The sequence below is a fragment of the Lipophrys pholis genome (assembly GCF_963383615.2).
Source record: "Lipophrys pholis genome assembly, chromosome: 1".
Lineage (NCBI taxonomy): Eukaryota > Metazoa > Chordata > Actinopteri > Blenniiformes > Blenniidae > Lipophrys > Lipophrys pholis.
Window position 1 is genome coordinate 36,583,433 of NC_137635.1, and position 17,303 is coordinate 36,600,735.

At 44.6% G+C, this 17,303-nt stretch overlaps 1 protein-coding gene across 1 annotated transcript in view; it reads right to left on the minus strand.

Moving 5' to 3' along the window:
* The window catches only part of zswim5 (zinc finger, SWIM-type containing 5), a 57,639-nt gene extending 40,627 nt beyond the window's left edge, over positions 1–17,012 (minus strand). Inside the window, exon 1 of the mRNA XM_080461904.1 lies at positions 16,351–17,012. Coding sequence (XP_080318030.1) covers positions 16,351–16,873 — 523 coding nt within the window. The 5' untranslated portion in view covers positions 16,874–17,012. The remainder of the gene's footprint in view (positions 1–16,350) is intronic.
* Between the last annotated feature and the right edge of the window lie 291 nt (positions 17,013–17,303).

A 17,303-nucleotide genomic window follows, 5' to 3' on the forward strand; every position in this document is an offset into this window, starting at 1 on the left:
CAGAGGACAAAGAGGGCCAAGTCCAGGCTAACTAGCAGCTCCACTTCTCGCCACGGCCACGAGAGGAGGCCGAGACTCCAATCAGAGAGAATCATCCCGACAAAAGCTCTTCAATCAAGCTGCCACCCCCCCCCCCCCCCCCCCTCCCTCCCTCCCCACCACCGTTACAACTCTTTGCTTTTCTCTCATCCATCTTCTTGTCCAGCCTACCGCTCAGGATGAAGAGATGAAAGATGATTAAAGGTAATAGCTGTGAATACATCCTATTAGCACCTTTTTTCTTTCCTCCCTCGCAGGGGAGGAGAGGAAGTGAGAGAGGACAGGGTCAGGAGTATTGTCCATTAATTGGAGGTGATAATAGATGCATAATGCCCGTTGTAAAAGCTCATTTGTTACCTTAAAATCACACGGCCGTAAAACTGATATGACCCAGCGGGACAAGGTCGTAGAAAACAACGTTACCGATGTAAACGGAATCCTAAACATTTTCAATGTTTGACTCAGATATTATTCACTGCCTTGACTCAACATTATGTTCAGAGCATTTCAACAGAATCTTTCTCTTTTTGATAGAACAATGAATTCAAACTACAGGACTCACCTGTTCTTCTATTATTATAATCCCTAATGATCTAAATTCAATAGGCTTGATTTCCGACATGAGAACTTTAAGTTTTGTTTAATTCCAAAGCAGCAATGTTCACTCAATTAAATAAGTAAGAAACGGAAAATTAAAAGTTGGGTCGTTGGGTCTGAGACCATTGATCAGAAGAAGAAAAGATGCACGGACAGAAAAAACTAAAATATCCAAGTTGCCGTCCCTTTGATGCGAGCCAAAGTTGCGCCATGTGAGATCTTTGATTCAGGCAGACGTTATCTGACACTCATCGTGTGGAAGAGGACACGCGGGTTTTATTACATCAAACCAACCTACTTTGGCAAATACATCAAGTGTAATTTCAGTGAACCCATAATCTTGTTCTCCCGTAATATGTTAAAAATTGTTGCGGGACGTGTTCGGATTAAGCGTTATGGGCAGCAAAGCAGTGACCTTTACACAAGACATGAGCAACAAACTCCACATTTGAATATTAAATATGAGGAAAATGTCCTGACGATATTCCATAAACTAAGAAAAACAAATGAGAAAAATAACGACATGCTTGAATAGCCAAACAAATGAAAGGGCAGTTGAACCGTGCACCAATCAGAAATGTGTGTGTGTGGAACCTGCAGATGCCTCCACACGAGAGGAACGAGGGGAAAACTTATGAAAGTGCTTTTTGGTGTTAGAAGCAGATGAGATAAGATACCATTTAATTGCTTCTTTCATAAACGCAGCTTTAATCCCATTGTTAAAGCGTTGGTGTTTCATCCCACTGATAACACAACACTTTGAACACTGATGCACACACACAGTATCTATAGACACGCGCGCGCACACACACACACACACACACTCCTATTCTGCTGTTGTGGCAGAAAAAAGTGCTTAGCATGCGACATGCTCTCTTTTTTTAGGCAAAATTTAACTAGGTGAAAATTAGACTTTAAAATCAAGAAAAGACAGTAATATACACATTGTGCTTTGTGGGTGTGTGTGTGTGGGGGAGAGACGGAGTGAAAGAAAGGGAAGGCAGAGGGGAGGAGGGTTTTAGATTGGATCCTTTCTTGGATTCAGTGGTTCCATCAAGGTCGATGCACAAAGTAAAACCAAGCATCAGCCAGTGGAATGACAAAAGGTATAAAGCAAAAACACAGTTTGAAATTTGCATTCCTTCCAGTAAACATACCACCCCCCCCACAAAAAAAAAGTGGTAGGTTAAACAACTGCCTACAGTAATAAAAGAGCACTTTCTGAAACATTCCTCGTCTCTTAACAGGCACAAAGACATTAAATAGGTACACAGTCGAACCACTAAGTTTTACAAATCAGGCAAGTTCCCCAGAGACAGACTCTACAGTACACACACACACACACACACACACCAATAGTGATGTGATGTAAGGCAGTCAAGAAGGCAACTAATCCTGTTACACCATGACACTACTACTAGACAGCCTGTGTTCACTGACACACACACACACACACACACACACACACACACACACACACACACACACACACACACACACACACACACACACACACACACACACACACACACACACACACACACACACACACACACACACACACACACACACACACACACACACACACACACACACAGCGAGGAAAATGGAAATAACTTACAGCCTTAAAGTGGACATTTAGTAACCTTTTATGCACTCCCAATGATGGACAGTTTACTGGGCTCATCTGCACTGACAGTTTAAGTGGTCTGGGTTCAAACGTCTTGAGGCCATCTTAACAAAGGTAATGTCTCAAAGCGGCTGCATTAGCAAGAGGGTTTTCTTTTTCTTTTTTACCCAGGATCCATTTGTTCATTATGTCATTTGTAAAAATATATGTAGAGCCGTTAGGAGCCGCAATGTTGTCGGTCTGCGAGTGTCTGTGTGCTTTTGCTAGGGTGTGAGAGAGGTGGGGAAAGAGCCAGCAGACTGGAACATCACAACTAGTGATTTACAGGTTCATCACTCTGAATACTGAGTTCAAAGACAACTGGAGCTCACTGTCGGATCAAATATATATATATATATATACACACATATATATATATATACATATATTAGTGTATATTAGTGTAAATAAATGATGAATAACAATTACAATAAACTGTACCTTACTGAATATATTTACCAGGATTTGAAATCATTTATGCAAGACTTAAATACAAGCTAAGATTATTTTTAAACATTTAATACATTTTTTAATAGTGCTGCAACAGTAAATATTGCTCATATTCAAGTACCATTGGAGCAAAAACACTTTGAATAAAAAGGCGATAAATAAAGCAATTTTCTGTTTTTATCATTTACGAATGATAGGTGTCAGAGCTTGATCAGATGAAGGATTTCTAATCAATGTTTTTCACCGATGTGGCTTTTTAAGAAAACATTTTTCAAAATGGTCCAAGTAGTTTCACAACACGTCTTTTGTTTAAGAGGAGTTGAAAGCCTGGCTCAATTGTTAGCTGATTCAATTCAGTGATGACAGTGAAACAAGCCCAGACAACTGTTAGAAGCTTTAACATGAATGCTGATGAAATGCCCCGTCAACCCTGAGCCTTGTTTGTAGCAGATAAACCGTTACAGTCGCACTGCATTGGGAGCTTCGGCTGTCTGCTCACACTGGACGCCGCGTCTGGTCTGTCTCCTCCATCTTTGTTTGGGTGTGAGGAGGGAGACGGCGAGTTGGGGTGAAGAGGGTGTGTGAATAGAAGAGGCAGCACAGGGCATTGTTTGTGTGTGTGTGTGTGTGTGTGTGTGTGTGTGTGTGTGTGTGTGTGTGTGTGTGTGTGTGTGTGTGTGTGTGTGTGTGTGTGTGTGTGTGTGTGTGTGTGTGTGTGTGTGTGTGTGTGTGTGTGTGTGTGTGTGTGTGTGTGAGAGAGAGAAAGAGGGTGAGAGGTCTCGACCAGACTGATCCTCACGGCTGCTGACCACATTAATCATGTTGCATGGAGAGAAGTGTGTGTGTGTGTGTGTGTGTTGCTGCACTTGACTGCTCCTATCAATTCAATTTCATTTCTCCCTGTGTGCTCTCCTTTTCTCAGGTCACCCCCATCCCCCTGCTCCAGAGATCTGTAGTCTCTCTACCTCTCTCTCCGTGTGTGTGTGTGTGTGTGTGTGTGTGTGTGTGTGTGATGGACTGCTGAGAGCCTAATGAGGTCCCTCCCTCTTCGTTGGCTTTTGGTGACTCTGTCTGTGTGTGTGTGTGTGTGTGTGTGTGTGTGTGTGTGTGTGTGTGTGTGTGTGTGTGTGTGTGTGTGTGTGTGTGTGTGTGTGTGTGTAGGGGGAAGGGAGAGAGCCAGAGGTGACAGGTTGCTTGTGTGCTTCTTACATTTGCCTTTCGGCTCTCCTCTTCCTCCCTCCTGTCGCTTCTTCCTTGCTTCACGCCTCCCCTCTTCCCCTCCATTTCTCCTTCCTTCACGCCCTCCGTCCCTCCTCTCCAGCTCCTCCCCTCCAGCCTTCATCTGTTTTCTCACCCATCCCTGCCCCGGCCTCTTCCTCACCTCCTGTCCTCCTCTGCCTCCGCCCACATCTTTCACTCCTCCTCCTCCTCCTCCTCCTTCTCCTTCTCCTCCACTCTGCAGTCATCTTACCATTCATTTGTCGATGAGACGGCAGCCTAATGGGCCATAGCAGGCTTTCCACCAAAGAAACCCACACAGAGTGCTGTTATTAGCAGGCAGGGAGAGAAAGAGAGGAGGGAGGCGAGTGGCTGGGCATTAAAAGAGTGAGAGGTACTGTGACAAATCCAACAGAACAAAGTCAGGAAAAAGTCAAATTAGGGCGATTCATTTTAATGCTGCGTTCAGTTAACAAGTGCTGACAACGCATCTTCTGCCTTCCACGCTCCAGTCTGATAGGATTATGTATCTGTTCGCTGCGCCGTGAGCTGGCGCAGCTTGTTTATGGCGTGAGAGGCCATCGATAAAGCAATATGACCCAACAGCCTCTCACAGAACAGACGGGTCAGTTCTATTAAGAGGAAAACTGAAGAGGTACATACAAAATAAACATCTCCTAGCAGGCTTTGTGATGAAGGGACTGATGTGAAGTATACTCTCGTGTATTGACAGCTGGCTCAGAGTAAACTGAACCTTTTTTCATCTGGAGGAAGACAAAATACTAAATCAAGGATCCTCCTCTGAAAACTGCAGGGGATTCCTTTTTTCTTTTCTTTCTGTTTTGTGTTCATCAATTTAAATGCAGGATCCCTTTGGGGGGTTTCATTTGTTTTTTCCTTTATATATACATACCTATATACATACTATGTACATACATATATACATATACTCTCATATATGCATACATAGATACATAGGGTGAACAGGACAACTTAGGGGGGAAATGAATATGAAATAAACAACAAAAACAGAAATAAAGAAACAAGAACAAAGAAAAGCAATCAGACAAAACAATAATAATAATAATAATAAAAATTTTAAATAAAATGAAAACAGAACAAGCTAACTTTAAACAGATTGAGAGATAAGTACTTTGTTGTTTGTATATAATTGGCTTTGCGGTTTTCACTTTGAGTCGACAGTGAGGTTATATTATTATTGCAGGATTTACTAACGCAGGATCCTTTTGGAACACAAATTTTAGTGTTATAACAATCTCAACATTTGCTTGTGTGTAGAATAAGTGAACCATACGATGGATGACGTGCCAGTTTCAATATCGGTTAATCTATCGGAGATAACATTTTAAACTCAATACTCTACGTATTATGTTTATCTTTTATTGTTTTTCAAGATTCAATGAAAACTGATCAAATGGGAAGGCAGTGACTGGTGGAGAGTAAAAGCAGATTCATATTGTGACAAGAAAATGTGGTTAATAGATGATAACGTTGCTCTGTGAGATGTGTCTAAACAATGACTTTAGGCCCTCCCTCAGCCTCAAAGAGCAAATATAAATACATAAAAGGAAAATAATGTGAATATCGCCCCAGCTGGCATGTGACACAAGCCTAAACGTTATTAATATCAGGTCAAAATAAACACATGCAGTAAATATAAATATATATATTTGCAGACGTGGCTGGATCATTTCAACCTGGATATTACCTTATCATAATATTTCTGAATATTACATCCTCAAAGCTTTTTACAGGTTCCTGAAGACACCCGTCCACATCGCTTCTCCCACAATAGGAAACTGGGAGTGGTTTGGTGGTTTATGGACCTTGTGGGTGGGTGTAAAAAAAAGCGGTGTGCAGGCCACGTTTCAGATTCACACGTTGAAAGACTCAGAATAATTCAACCACACGAGGCCCGGGCCCATTTGCTAATGCACACTGACAGTCTGAATCACCATAATAGGCAACTTGGTCTCCAAGTGATATAATTATTCGCAGTTTCAGTGCTAAGTGCTTCATTTAAAACCTTATCCACACATTTGGGGGAGAGAGAATTGTGGAGAAAAAGAGAACGATGAAAAGCCGGGCCTTACTGGAGTCAGACAAAACCTTCACGATCAGAAAGCTGAAACTGTTAGGAGAGGTCAGTGCTGATAAATTACAGATTAACTGTTAAATAGAGTAGGCAGGGGGAGAAAAAAAAAAAATGTTTTCATCTGACGGGAACATAATGGGGCGACGGAGAGAAGGATTACATGTGCGGTTCGTAGCAACAATAAGCAGCACAGGCACAAAAAGAGAAAGAAAAAAAAAAAGAAAAAAAAAAAAAAAGATATCCAGCATGGTTGTTGACTCCCATTTCCCAAGATCAAAGTCAGCCAAATGTATGGAAATAGTTTCTAATCCAACTATAATGGATGTCTCACACACAACAGGCTCCTATGGGTCCTCGTCTGTCTTGCTGGCAGTAATTGTTGCGAAGGGCTTTGAGTGCTGCCGAGATTGGAAAAGCGCATAGTATACAGGCACTCACTGTAATACACAACCATGTGTGTATTCAAAAGGGGAGGGAGAGAGAGAGAGAGAGGGAGGGAGGGAGGGAGGGAGGGAGAGAGAAAAAGGCCAATAACTATCAGCGCCTGAAATCTATGATCTATGGCTGTCCATTCCAAGTGGAGATGGGCAGCACAATAAAGCACCGAATTTACTGCATTCAAAAGGGAAAGATGGAAAGCATTAGCATAGAGATCAAGAAGCGGTCAGGACGACTCATGTAAAGTGAGGCATTATGTGAGCAGGGGGAAAAAAAGAAAAAGAAAAAAAAGAAAGAGGAATTTTGATTAGAAGCACTGTGTTCAAAAGGCTGCCGATTCCCTAATCACATTACTCAAAAGAGAGTTCCTTTCCAGCTGTTGACATGCATTTCATATTTATGCTGTGCAAATAAAGTGGCCCGCGACACAAATCAAACTTTGAGGCTGCGGACAGGATGGAAAAGGTCAAATATAATCTAATTTTATGTGAAAGCCCCCCCCCCCCGATATTTTCAACGTTGCAATTCAGCCGCTATACCTGCTCTTTTTGCAGACAGACAGACAGACGGGAACCTAAGATAATACTCACTGTGTAATAAACACTTTCTTTTTCATTACATGGTACATTCCTGAGCTGAGGGCCAGATGAGAAGATCTGATAGCGCTCTCAGATGTGGACACTAAAAATGAAGCTTCTTATTAACTTGTAGAAATCAGCGGTACAAACGTTCCCGTCGTTTATCTTTATTTGTGAAAACCCTTTCACATGCTGCCCGGTGTTTACATATTTCACCAGTCAACTCCAAAGATTAGTTTGCCTCGGTCTGAAAAGGCTCCGAACGTCACCAGTTTGCGTGTCAAGAACCCGAAAATGTTCTTTCAAGCCGTGAGACCTTCCCCAGATACTTCCTGCTCCTAATAAAAGTGGGAGAGAGAACAGAGACCCAAACACACCTTGAATGAGTGTTCTACTCCACTGACTTCTATCCAACCATCAAGTAATCAATAGCAGGGCACATGTGAAGATAATAAAGCTGCCTCTCGCCTCTGTAATGTTTCAAAAAAAAAAAAAAAAAGAAGAAGAAGAAGGGAGGAAAATAGATTTCAGGTCAATGCAAGTAAACACTGTTTTAATCTGCGGTAACAGTTTTCTATTCACAAAGCCACTGAGGCCTTAACTTCTCTCACATGATGACCGCGGGGGCTTAAGTTGGTGCATGTTCCAGTAAAAAAAAAAGACTTCATGTAAAGAATCCTCAAAGAGTATGAATCCGAGATATTTGACATCATTTTAAACAATATGACGGGCTTTCCTCCCCCCAACTTAAGTCATCCTGGATTTCCCCTCCTGCCACAGGCTACCGCTTTCATTTTTATGGAAATGCGTCATTTGCGCTCACGTGGGAAGAGTTAAGCGATGACTTGACATGGAGAGAGGTATGATAGAGAATACAACACTCCTGGTGCATATGAGGGTAACAGCCCGGTTGTAAAGACGGGATTCGATTTGGGTCTGCTTTGCATTTCAAATGGAACATTTCGGCCTTTTCTCTCCAACATTTGTTAGGCAATTACAACCAAACGAAGACTCAATCGTCTCGTCAGCAGGACTCGATCCTCTCCTTTCAAGTGCAGCTTCTCTCCGAGACATGAACGGGAGCCAAATGTGTACAACGACAACAGTAAACACACACTGGTGCACATACAGAAAAGCCAATAAAAGACAGGTGTGGAACAGCGCAATAACCGACTACAGCATGCTGTCAGCTTCAAGAGCTGAAAGGACAAGGCCACCATTGATCCCGGCTGATAATTGCACACCCGCCAGCCAAAGTAAAAGCACTAAAGGCAGGTAGGAAGGGAAACACACAACGGCACACAAGATAGGACGGTACGAGAACAGGACAGGGGTTGTAAAAATGTGTTTGCTCGGTGTTTTATTTCATATACACACACACAGCCTTCATACAACACTTTGTACTGTTATACAACTGCAAGGGGGGAAAAAAAACGGAGCTGCTGTTAAGGAACCGAGCTCAGCAAACAATACCAAAGGCAAAGAATGGCATTTTTGCTCGTTTCTGCACACAGAGCTGGGGTGGAAACGGGAAATCACACACACACACACACACGAGCGTGGCTGGATCACCTGAGGCCAGGTTCAAACCGAAGGCACATCAAGGAAGAAACAGCAGCGCTGGAAAAACTAAACCAAGTCGAAACCAAGAAAGGGGACATGAATCACGTCGAGGTGTTGCACTTTATAGGCCTTTGAAGTAAACATTAAAGCCGATTTTTTTCCCTCAAATAAATTAGCTACGTTCTAATCTGATAAAGTAACAAACTATTGGGGACGTGCAAGGTATTCGCAAAAACTTTGTGTTTGTTTCTCCCCTGATTTATGAGTAAAAATCAGTACTGACGCTTTAAAACACATTAACAAAGAGAGACTTCTATAGTGTGTGTGCATAGTTATAACTCAGTTATAACTCGGTTATCGTATAGATGATAAGCCGTTGAAACGGAAAGCTAAGAAGAGATGGGACATAGTGGTCAAATTCCTTATAACACCATTTTTGTGTTTTCCTCAAAACCTGGTTTAAGTTGTCCACAAGAAAAACGACTGTGGTAAGCGCGCAGTAACCGAAAAAAAACTAGCGTGCCTTGCAAGCACTTCCTTCGTCGTCACTGTTGCACACCTGGGAAACTGCAGCAGAAAGCGGCCGCCCTTGCCGGTCCGCTCAACAAGTCGCTAAAAATTGACCGACAGTGCAAAATCGCGGCAGAGAAGGACTTTCAAACAGTCTTCAATAATCCAATAAACACTCCAGTCTCTGTTGAAAACACACCAGCGATTACAAACCCTGTCCCCCCCCCCCCCTTTTTTTTTTAACGTCTTCAAACTGTGGAAGCAAGTAGACGAACACTCACATCAAGGGTGCACAGATGATATCAAAAGGTTTGACGGAGACATTTCTCGGCCTGCGGTCTTCCTCAGTCGACCCTCAAGGACAAACGTGCGATGGCCCAGCACGGCTTCCACAAGTGTGTGTTTGTAGAAATGGGGACCGACAAGAAATGCGCAATCACACTGAGCCCTTAAACAGACGACAAATATTCCCTCACGAGTGATTTTAAAGGAAAAAAAGCTTTTAGTCAAGCATTCTTATAAATCAAGGTTATGCGAGGGCTCCAGTTTGTGGATTTTTGCTGAAGTGTTATTGCATTAACCAAAAAAAAAAAAAAAAAAAACTGCAGATGCCTGACCTTTTAAAAACTCCCTCAAACTCGGATAATTTTAAGCTCCCGCTCGCCGGTTTTGATGTGGTGCCTTGACGATAAATCGTGTGCAAACAGCATGAGAGGCTTGACTCTAAAAAAAAAAAAAAAAAAACACATCAAAAAGTGGGAGTTTAACAAAGAAAAACTCAGAATATAAAAGATTGTGGCACCGGCCCGACTGTTTAAACTGACAAGCGTAGGGCACTTAGCAGCAACATTGAGACACGGGAAACGGTGAATTAGCACTTTTCCCCGTTTCTCGCCTCTTCGGCTTTTAATGTCTGAATAAAACGAAACGATTTTATATGATCAGGCCTCGTGCGCTGCAGCTCACGCGCACACAGGTGCCTCCACCTTTGAGGAGTGCGACAACAGAGCGTCTTCCGAACGGCCCCATCTTTCACCGGGCCACTCCGAGAGCTCGAAAAGAGTGAGGGGATGATTTGTTTTAGCGATTACGCTGATTAAATATTGTCCGTCTGTTTTGCACTCTGGGGAAGGGCTACAGACGGACCCGCCGACTGTACGAATACCAGTCTGAGGGCTAAGTAACTGAGGTTCGAGCTCAGAATACAGTGAATATACATAGTGAAATACAAATACAAGAACGAATCCACTTTGGGAGAAGGAAAAAAAAAATGGATTTTTCTTTTTTTTGTTCACATTAATGCTCAAGCATTGAACTGCAATTACCAGTGTGGCGAAGGTTAAAGCACTTACACGTTCAAAATGCAACACTTACTTAACTGAAAGTGATGATGAGCATTTAAATATAAATGACTTTTTCATATGTCACCTTTTGAAATAAAGTTAGATTGGCACCAGATTGAAATAATGCTTCTGTAAAAAGATAAAAGATGTCCACAAAGTTGAAAAGAAAAGACCAAAAAAAATAAATAAATGAAACATCCAACCAATAAAATGTTTGGCCACTTTATTAAATGATTGATGGTTGATGTGTCAGCACACAACACATCCAGAAGACCATAAATCAAAGTTGTGTATGAGGACAACTCAACACATGTAAGTTCAATATAGGTGCAAAAGGCATAAATCTAATGGACAGTCAATGGTAAAGTGGATTTAACAGAGCAGCTCCAGCGATTGAGCTCAGATCATGGCATCTTTGTTATAATTAGGCCCCTGAAATGAATTATAGAAAGAACTTAGGATCATAAATGCTCTCTTACAATCACATTTTAACTAGTTAGAACCGGGTAAGTATACAAATGGAAGAGGAAACTGAGGCTGGAACTAAACTCAACCTATTAACAACAATAAACGTTAATGCAGAATCAAATAAATGTATTTGTGAGGACTGCTGCATCCAGTACTTTTCATATCTCACACAGTTTTCCCCTTGTTCTTATAAACTGAAGCTGTAAAACTGAATTCAAGACGGAGAAGATGAATGCAACACTGTTAAACTAACATATACACACAGTATGAACGGAATATAGCAAGCTGACAATGAGATTAAAACCAAACCATCAGCTCAGTGTGGAAACGCCGTGACGTTGCGCACCCAGAGCGTTGTCGCAGTCATCCCTCCGTCTGACCCCCGTCTCTTACCACGGAGTCATGAGTGACTCTTTCCAGCTTCCCCCAGTCCCCCTCTGTCAAAACCACCGAGACTTCCTGAACCACAGCGGACACGACGGGGGACACACGGAGCAAAAAAAAAAGATTGTGTCTTTCAAGCACCGACGAACAGCCGTTTACTATGAGGGAGTTCAGACTATGATGATGAAAGTGCGAGTCATCTTTTGCTGATGCGAGTTCCAGAAACAGAGAGGGGGCGTGCAGGACATGAAAGAACGTGAAAGATCGAAAACATATGGAGGAGCATAAAGGCCCGATGATTCAGGGAAAAGACGACGCCGAGAGAGGAGAGAGGTGGAGACGGGGAAGACGGAGCGATTCGGCGGGTAAGATGAAAAGCGAGCCGCGTCGGTGGACGCAGTCCCGGGACAAGTCGGGAAGAGGAATGGGCGATGAGCTCACCGACTCGTTCTGGCTTTTATCGTAATGTGCTCTTGAGATACCAAAGAACGGATTTACACCAGAGGCCCCCCCAATCTGTTCCACAACAAGCAGCCCCAAGGCCATTCTGCCAGGAAATGACAGCTCTGGAAACGCCAGCAAGAACAACCTACACACAAACACTCTGCCAACTGATGGAAAACACACATGGACTGATTCAAACGGCGGCACTGGAAGTGACTTCCATTTGCAGTCTCGTTTACCTAGAAATGATTACGATTGTCAGATTAATTGATAATAAAATAAGAAGTAGCTTAGTAATATTTCACTTAGAATTATTTGGTTGGCCCCGTTCATTTATTGGACATGAGTCGTTTCACAGGAAGCTGCACGCAGTTCTTCTCAATGCCTGTGTAGAGTATTGATCGATACCAGCATGAAAACGTCTCAATTTCATCTTAAACAAGAAAAACACTACTTCTTCAGGTGTAATGTGTTGGCTGCGTACATGTAAATAAACAAAAACCCAAATTTTGTGTGTGTGTGGGGGGGTTAAGATTCGATAACATGTGATTACAGTAGAAGCAAAAACACCAACAAACAAAAGAAATAAAACTGCTCAGATATAGCTAAACATGTGTTGCCTTAAGGATCCTGAAAACTTGATTACAGGTTTTAAGCCCTCCTTGAGGTTTTGGGAACCTACTCCATCGGGCCCCTAAGCCGAGTGTCCCGAAGAGTGTAATCTTGTTCAACCTTCCTGCTTTACTTTGCGGGAGTCACTGGTGCTCCGAAAGGCGTCAGAGACCCATTACAGCTTTATGTAACGTCACACAGACAGCGACGTGCACAAACACACAGACACCCCCCTCACCCCCTTCTTTCTGTGAACAAGGGGTTTTTCTACAGCTGGGTAACAAAGCATGACCCAATAATCCCAAAGCTTGACTCAAAGCTAAAGAAACCCAGCGTTCCCTCCCTCCACTTATATCCCTTCCTCCCGCTCTCTGAGGACTTTATAAAGGCTCTGGCAAGGGGGCTTCTGGCAAGCCATGTGTGTGTGTGTGTGTGTGTGCGCACGCACAAGTGTACGAACAGGGAGGAGGGATAGGGGTCGACTGAGGGGGGGGGGGGTTACAAAAACAAGCACGCTTTGCTTTGATTATTCTAATTATGACTTGGAGCAAGGAGTAGATTATTATGAGCACATGGGCCGATGAGTTGTTGATGAGCTCACGTCCCTTCGATTCGTCAGCGTACAAAGCCTTCAGTCATAATGCACATGGGGTACAGGGCAGGGCAGCTGAGGGATTTACTAGGGCACTCATGTATTTATTTATTTTTTTTGACGAATGCATGAGTGATCAATTTCGCCCCGGAAATTCTCTTGTTCCATTCCATGTTTATCCAGCTTTGTGGAGCAGGTTGTTTCTTTACGCAGACTTTCAAAACAATAAAGATCGGCTGGAGGGACGCGAGCAGTGAGACGCCAGGTCCAGTGCATACGCCCCCCCAGCACCACATCCCAATAATAATTACCTGAAAAAACAACAGCGACAACCAAAAACTTGCTCCAGGCACCAGTTCTGAGAAAAACCGGGATGAAAACAAGTCAAAAGATGAGCATGGGTTTATAGAAACAGGAGCCCCTGCTGTGCTTGTAATAGCTCTGAGGAATAACAAAAAAAAAAAAGCATAATATATCTCATGATAGCCCCGCTCCTTGGATGACATCAGCGTTTGCAGTGTTCCCCTTCCCTGCTTGGAGTAATGTTTTTCACTGAATTCAATTGCAAAGTGATTGGATCTGGGGTGAATGCTTTGCCAAATAGCGGGTCGGTCTTGAGGATTCCAGACAAATGGCTGATTCAGATCCCCCTAGAAGCTAAACACAGACATGAACCACATGTCAATAAGCAACCGCCAGCATCAGCCTGAGAAAGACGCACAACAATATTCAACTTTCTTGGCAACAAGCACTGAATAAAGATCTAAACAGAAGTTGGCTTATAAATGGAGCTTGGGCCCTAATTTGAACTATAAATACTCAGATCGTGTAATAACATGTCCAGTAGCAGTACGCCAGACTGCGGTGCCACACAATACCAGATTTCAAACCAACGGATGGTCCAGATTCATGTGTCGGCATGCCGGCCGGTCTAACCCTCAGCCAGGCCGCTGCATTTCCAAATTCATTTCCCAGCAAGTTCCTATTACAGTGCTCAAGAGGCACGTCCATCTCACTTTACCAAAAACAAGTATTACCGCCATTTAAAGTGCCGATTACGTTATGCCATGTCAAGAGAAACGGAGCCTTAAGACCATCATTTAAAGCTGTGAAACACAATCTATAATGGTGGCATTATTTCAGAGGTGTAAGAGAGAGCCTGGTCGACCGGCCCATTCAAACAAAGCCTCACAAACAAATCCCACATTTTTTTTTTCTGCTATTAAGTCACCCGGTGCCTTTCACAGTAACTGGTTCCCATGGCTGGAAAAACAAAGTGAAGAGCGAGCCAAGTCTTATCTTGATGTCAGCCAGCTATTTAAGCCCCGTCTTGTTATCCGTTGACACAAAGACAAAACCACGCGCCTGCCTGCTTTGACTGACCTTGGGGGAAGACTGGGAACCGTTTGCAGGTGAGGCAGGTAAGACTGGAAAGGTATGCTCGCGCCTGCACGCCTTCAGTTTTCAATTAAACAGCCGGCGGAGAGACGCGTCTTTCATCACGGATGACACGTAAACAATCGGCATTGTGTGTTATAAAACAAGCCCGAAGTACTTTCAACGCATCCCCATTGCCAAACACAGGCGTAACAACATTCAGCCCAGAGGTTGAGTGGGCGTCAAATATGTGGGAGTAAGGTATGCGCTTGACAGGAAGTGGTGAACGAGTTCTTCGCTCGCAACTTCCTCAGGCACCTTGAACTCAAATCGCGATTAAACAAGCGGCCCATCGCAAATTTCAAAGCCTTGGAGAAGTCGGCGAGCGGGCTTCCCCAACTTTCCTGATCAAACACAAATATGTGCCTCTAATCTCGTCCCCTCTCTTGAAACTTTCAGAACGTATCAAGCAAGACTGCAGCAAATCGCAATTCCATATTCGTAAGTCTCGGATTTCCTTTAGTTATGGGGTGGAATCAATGAGCCTTTATGAGATGCAATTAGATACAACAGTCACTGTGTTAAAAATTTTTTTAAAAACCAGCAGCCACAGTTTGCAGTTTTCCCCCCCCTGATACCTTAGAGAAACATGAAACCCCTGACAAGCTCCAGTGGCTCTCGCGCCATATGGCCGGAGAAAAATCCTCCCGTTGACCATAAAAGACTGGTTTCTTTAGACTATCCATCGGTTTCATCCCACCAGTTCCCCTGATGTCTGAGCTCATTTTGTGGCCGTGCAGAGCCGGAGGGGAGGAGGAGGAGGAGGAGAAGAAGAAGCTCAAGAAAATACGAGTGGAGATGGAGCTTTGCGGAATGGCCCTTTGTTTGGAAACAGCCTCTCTCTGCAGCGCTGGAAATGCGAGACGCTTATCGATCATTTCAACTGGAAACCTTTTGTGTTGCAGGGGCTCGACCGAGAGGCTGCGGGGTCGAACGCGCCGGTGAAACAAACGCTCACGAGTCAAATCGCGGCTAATAACGGGTTAACTTTTATTTCTGTTTCATTAAAGAAAAACATAAATACTCCCACAAAGCGTGTATTTTCCACGCTGGTAAGGCGACTGCGCTCTTTGTCCGCTCGGACCAGCAGCAGCAGCAAATAAACAAAAAGCTGTGAGGAGGGATTTTTTTTTTTTTTCTTCCCCGGATTAACGTTGGGATTAATCACAAATAAATGCCTTTGTTCCTTGCTTAAGCTACTCTCAACTGACGTGGAGTTGAGGAAAAAGGGGGAAATCAGCACAAACAAAAATAAAAAAAAAAAGCCCCGACGCGATAACATTGGTTCCTTTTGTATCCGCGTCTGTCAGCCCTCCTCCTCCTCCTCCTCCTCCTCCTCCGTCCTCCTCCCCTCACTGCCGGGGTGACGGCTCCAGCCAGCTCCGGGGAGCCCCGGAGAGCGAGGAAAGTGCCGATTGTAGCTTTCCAGTGGTTAGGGAAAGAAAATAAATAAATAAATAAATAATCGAGTTCTGTTGGGGGGGGGGAGGTTACGCAAATGGCCCAAAGTGCCCGGACGCGGCCGCCACACGGCGACGAGCCACAATAGGAAGAAGCCCTTTAATTTTTAAACAGCAGCCGCTCGCTCGGCTAAAGCTAGCACCGCCGCCGCTTCCCGTTTCCACCAGCGGCCGAAATAAAAGTCGAAGAAACTCGACGGCAAACGTCTCCATCCGGGTCCGCCGAACTAAAAACCGACGCACGGCCAAGTGCGGGTGTGATTGCGCCGAAAGGAGACGCTTTGCATACTTTCCGCGGTGGCAGGAAAAACTTCCATCAATCATTCCCCCCACCCCCCTTTCGGTAGAGATCCAGCGGCGGCGGAGACTCGGCACCCGTCCACGGTGTTTAGTGCCACAAAAACAAAAAACTGTACAAAATATCCAACTTACCGACTTGCAAAACGTTTTCCACACAGCCGGTCTCCAGCAGCCTGATGCCCCGGCGAAAAGGGAGTCCGTCTCCCGTCCCCACTGCTCCCGGTGCCCCCACGGTAGCCGTCGTACCGGCGGCTGATCCTCCGCCGCCACCGGCTGCCGGGGCTCCGGACGCAGCTCCCGCTGTCCCGCCGGTGGCCGCGGACGGACCCTCCTCGCCCGCCACCCGGCACTGAAACGAAGAGTACATGCATATCTCCTTCTCGTTGCGGGGGAACGACCAGTACACGATGCGGCGCTGGACGGGCTCCGGGATCCGCTCGAAGCGCTCCTCCACTCTCTCGAAGGCCCACTTCTCCGCTACTGCCTTCGCGGCGCAGTCCAGGAGGGACTCCGGGGAACGGTAACGGGAGCCGGGCAGCCCGCTGCCGTGGCCGGGCCCCGGACCGGGACCTCGGGGTGCGGGGCGGAGGCAGGGTCGCTTGCTGGCCGGTGGCAGGGAGAGGAGAGGCGGCTGTTCTCTGCGTCCTTCCGCCATGGCGAGCCGATCAACACTGACGAGACGGACGGTGTGTGCGGACAGCGAGCAGCAGGAAACACACACACACACACACACACACTCATCAACACACGCACGCACACACACACACACACACTCATCAACACAAACACACACACGCACTGAACTACTACCGTCAATCGCCACATGCGTCGATTGTACGACTTCCGAGCACAACCTTCAAAGTAACACAGCTCACGTTAAGAGGATATTAATGAAAGTTTAACAAAGCAGTCTACAGGACTATATATATATATATATATATATATATATATAACTTGACTATAGAAAAGAGTCTTAATTCACCCATGGGAAAAAAAGTGTTATTATTAATCAACCTTTCCGTCAATATTAGGTCTTCTTTATCATTGCAAATGTTTAAGCAGCTTTTATCCTCTTACCTGGAGCT